This window comes from Chenopodium quinoa, unplaced genomic scaffold (genome assembly GCF_001683475.1).
Source record: "Chenopodium quinoa cultivar QQ74 unplaced genomic scaffold, ASM168347v1, whole genome shotgun sequence".
In the NCBI taxonomy this organism is placed as follows: Eukaryota; Viridiplantae; Streptophyta; class Magnoliopsida; order Caryophyllales; family Amaranthaceae; genus Chenopodium; species Chenopodium quinoa.
The window spans coordinates 692,020-696,704 of record NW_018744066.1 but is presented as its reverse complement, the minus strand read 5'-3'; the positions used below and the strand labels follow the sequence as shown (position 1 = coordinate 696,704).

The window sequence follows — 4,685 nt, the reverse complement described above, 5'->3', positions numbered from 1 at the left end:
TAAGGGTAACCTCTATAATGCAATAAGTAACCCTATTACAGTGTGAAGCCCCTAAAAAACAATAAGTAACTCATATCACAAAATAAGTAACCCTTCTAAATTAGAAAAGTAATCACTATAATGCAAAAAAATAATCCCTGTTATATAATAAGTAACCCAATCACAGTGGAAAAGTAATCACTATAATGCAATAACTAGTTCCTGTTAAACAATTAGTAATCCCTATTGCGCAATAAATAATTTATATTGCATAATAAGTAACACAGTTACACTTTAAGGGTAACCCGTATAATACAATAATTAATTTGTTTTTACAGATTTAAGTGGAAGCACCTTAACAGATGATGCCAGATATGCAGAACAACATGAAATAGATGATACAGGGAGCCTTGTTGGATTTACTGCTGCAACTTTAGAAGAAATTTTTGAAGAATATAAAAAACATGCTTTTGTGTTTGGATTTGGTGTAAGACAATCAACAACAAGATACACACAAACAGAACCTAAAAAAGTAAGAGGAAAAGATTTTGTTTGTTCAAAAAAAGGTTTCAGAGTAAAACCAAAGAACCATAAAACTCCTACTCCTATTCCTGGACAAAAACAGAAGAAGAAAAGGCAAGTTCCAATCACCAGAACTGGTTGCAAAGCATTCATCAGAGCAAAAAAGAATAAAGAAGGTATGTTTGAAGTAGAAGAACATGTCATGCAACACAATCATGAACTGACAAGAAGAGAATGGCAGCATTTACAAAGATCAGAGAGAAAAATAACATAAGATAAGGAAAAAGTTATAGATATAATGGCTGAAAGTGGACTAAGACCAGCAGAATCTTATCGTTTAATGGCTTATGAAGCTGGTGGTGAAAATGTATTAGCACACACAATGAAAGATCATTTTAATTACATAACAAGAAAGAAAATGATGGAGATCGAAGGAGGTGATGCACAAACTGTCATAGACATATTAAATCAAAGACAATCAGAGGAACCAGATTTCTTTTTCAGATTCAAGATAGGAGAAAAAACAAATAGACTTACTGCAATTTTCTGGAGGGACTCAGAAATGAAAGAAGATTTTGATATTTATGGAGATGTTACTATTTTCGACACCACATATAGGACGAACAAATATAATCTTATTTGTGCGCCAATTGTGGGTGTCAACAGTCATTGGCAAAATGTAATGTTTGGTTGTGCATTTATTGCTGATGAGAAAATAGAAACATTTGAGTGGGTATTATCTACTTTTAAGAAATCAGTTGGTGGAAGTGAGCCAGCCTCAATTTTTACCGACCAAGACTTGGCCAAGTCAGTTGCAATTCAAAAGGTAAATTTACATTTTCCCTGTTTTTTTATATAAAGTAACACTTTTCATATTATTCAGTAAATGCTATTAGGCATTAAGTAATTGCTATTATAATACTATTAATTAAAACCTGTTATACTATTAAGTAATTAGTTATATACTATTAAGTAATCCATATAATACTATTAAGTAAACCCCCTCAAAATATTAATTAGTTGTTAATATATATATTTTGCAAATAAGTAACTACATTAAAATACAAAAGTAACCCCTATTATACAACTTAAGTAACACATATGTCAGAATATATAAGTAACGCCATAGTATTCAGTGTAAAATCTTATTAAATTTAATAAATAACCTTATAGAGCAATAAGTAACTTTATTACAATAAAAAAGTAATCAGTATAATGCAATAAGTAACCTTTCTAGTTCAAGAAGTAATCCTTTATAGGGCAATAAGTAATCCTTATTATGCAATAAGTAACTCTATTAAACTGTTAAGTTAACTTTATAATGGAATGAGTAACACTATTAAAAACAATAAGTAACACTCAAAATAACAGACTTTGCATAAGGAATATAAATTTTTTAAAAAAAATAACAATATATTCAATGCAGGTTTTCCCACACTCAAGACACAGACTTTGCATATGGCATCTAATTAAGAATGCAGTGTCAAGATTTGGAGCACTAAAAAGAGACACAACTTTTAAAGATGCTTTTAATAAGTGTCTAACAGGTTGTGTAACAGAAGAAGAGTTTGAGCATTGTTGGACAAACATGATAACTACTTACAAGCTAGAAAATAACAGATGGTTCAAAATATTATACAGCTTGAAAGAAAAATGGTGCACTGCTCTCAGTAAAGACTTTTTTTCAGCAGGAATACTCTCTTCTCAAAGAAGTGAAAGTGCAAATAATGTTGTAGGTTTCAAGGCAAACAAGAACACAAGCTTGACTGATTTTTTCAAGATATTTAAACAAACAGTGACTAGGTGGAGGAACAATGAATCTGATGCAGATTTCAAATGTTCCAATTCTAAACCAACTTCAAATTTACCGTTCTATGGAATGATAAAGCATGCAGCAGAGGTCTACACACAAACCATATTCAGATATTTTGAAACAGAATTTGAATTTTCAATTGGATGCGTAACAAATCTTCATTATCAAACTCAAGGTTACTTCTTTTATGAAGTGAAATTAGAGAATAATGAAGCTTCAAAGCAAAAAGTTACATTCAACATGGCAGACAACGATATAGCTTGTTCATGCAAAATTTTTGAAGAAGTTGGGTGGTTATGCTATCACTGTATCCGGGTGTTACAACAGCATTCAGTCACCAAAATATCAGACAGATATATCATAATGAGGTGGACAAAATATGCAAAGGCACATGTATGGAGAAGAAGGGATGAAGAATCAGCAAATGAAAGAATTCCCATAAAATACATTCCATGGAGACAAATTATGGCAAGAAAAGGCTACAATCTGATTTTGAAATGCCAACAACACTCAGAGACCAAAATTTGATAGAGTCAGAGTTTAAAAAACTTGATATACTAGCAGATGAAATAAGAAACAGATTGGAAAAGGTAAACAAGTACTATTAATTAAACATACCAATGCACCAAAAATAATCATTGTTTTATTGCAGGAAGAACAAGATGCAGCAAGTCAAGAAGCAGAATCAATGCAGCAAAACAACACTACTGCAACAGCAGAAACAGAAGAACAAATTCCTACTGTTATGGATCCAGAAAGAGCAAACACCAAGGGAAGAAGCAAGAGAATAAAAGGACATTTTGAGAAAGGAAAGCAAGGAAACAAGAAAAAAACAAAAGCAATGACAGCAAAGGGAGATACAAGAGAATTTGGAACAATCACTCCAATACAAAATCCAAAGTTATTTTAAATTCTTTATGATAAGATATTTATGTTTCTATATTTAAATTTCAGACCTTATTATAAACTATGTTTCTATATTTAAATATCATACCTTACTTTATTATGATATAATATTAAGTAATCCATATTATTAAGTATACACTCAAATTCTTTTAAGAACCATACGAAAATATAAAGTAATGCTTCTAATGCTAAAAAGTAACCTCATTATAATATTAAGTAATTGCTATATTAACATAAAGTTAACCTTTAAACTCTTTAAGTAATTCCTGTAAGTAAACCCTTTACACTTTATAAGTAAATCCTATAACTCTTAACACATAAAAAATAGGATAAGTAACAAATAGGCTTACATGAATAATCACTATAATCTGAATAAGTAATCCATAAAGTAACTGGTATTAAGTAATCCATTTAATATATTTAAGTAATCCTTTAACAACAATTAAGTAACTGATATTTTTATATTAAGTAACACATATAAAACTTCATAAGCCTTAATAATGATTAACCTTAATAATAATTAACACTTGAAACACTTATAAGTAACACCTATAACACTAATAAGTAATTTGTATTAAACTTAAGAGTAAAACCTACATCATTTATTAAGTAATCCCTCTAAAACTAATAAGTAACAACTTTAAAGTTTATAAGTATCCCCTTTAAACTAAATAAGTAATCCCTTTAGCTTTATAAAAAAATCCCTTTAAACTTTGTAAGTAAACCCTTAAACTCTAATTAATAAATAACCACTTTAAAGTTTATAAGTATCCCATTTAAACTTTACAAGTAATCCATATAACTTTACAAGTAATCCATTTAAACTTTATAAGTAAACCCTAAAACTCTAACTAATAAGTAACCACTTTAAAGTTTAAAAGTATCCTTTTTAAACTTTACAAGTAATCTCTTAAACTTTATAAGTAATTCCTTTAAATTTTATAAGTAAATAATAAACTCGTATAAGTAACAAATAGACTTACAAGTAACACTTATAAGTAACACCTATAACACTAATAAGTAATCTGTATTAAACTTAAGAGTAATACCTACATCATTTATTAAGTAATCCCTCTAAAACTAATAAGTAACAACTTTAAAGTTTATAAGTATCCCCTTTAAACTAAATAAGTAATCCCTTTAACTTTATAAAAAAATCCCTTTAAACTTTGTAAGTAAACCCTTAAACTCTAATTAATAAATAACCACTTTAAAGTTTATAAGTATCCCATTTAAACTTTACAAGTAATCCATATAACTTTACAAGTAATCCCTTTAAACTTTATAAGTAAACCCTTAAACTCTAACTAATAAGTAACCACTTTAAAGCTTAAAAGTATCCTTTTTAAACTTTACACAGTCTCTTAAACTTTATATGTAATTCCTTTAAATTTTATACGTAAACAATAAACTCTTATAAGTAACAAATAGACTTACATAATCAACCAATATAATATAAATAAGT

The 4,685-nt window shown here is 28.5% G+C and overlaps 1 protein-coding gene across 1 annotated transcript; it reads left to right on the top strand.

Annotated features, from left to right (window-relative positions):
• The first annotated feature begins 799 nt into the window (after positions 1 to 799).
• On the top strand, positions 800 to 3,224 carry LOC110691069 (protein FAR1-RELATED SEQUENCE 5-like). The gene is made up of 3 exons (XM_021868005.1): positions 800 to 1,327; positions 1,928 to 2,707; positions 2,967 to 3,224. The coding sequence occupies exons 1-3, from the start codon at positions 800 to 802 to the stop codon at positions 3,222 to 3,224; spliced, it is 1,566 nt and encodes a 521-aa protein (XP_021723697.1).
• The last annotated feature ends 1,461 nt before the right edge of the window (positions 3,225 to 4,685 follow it).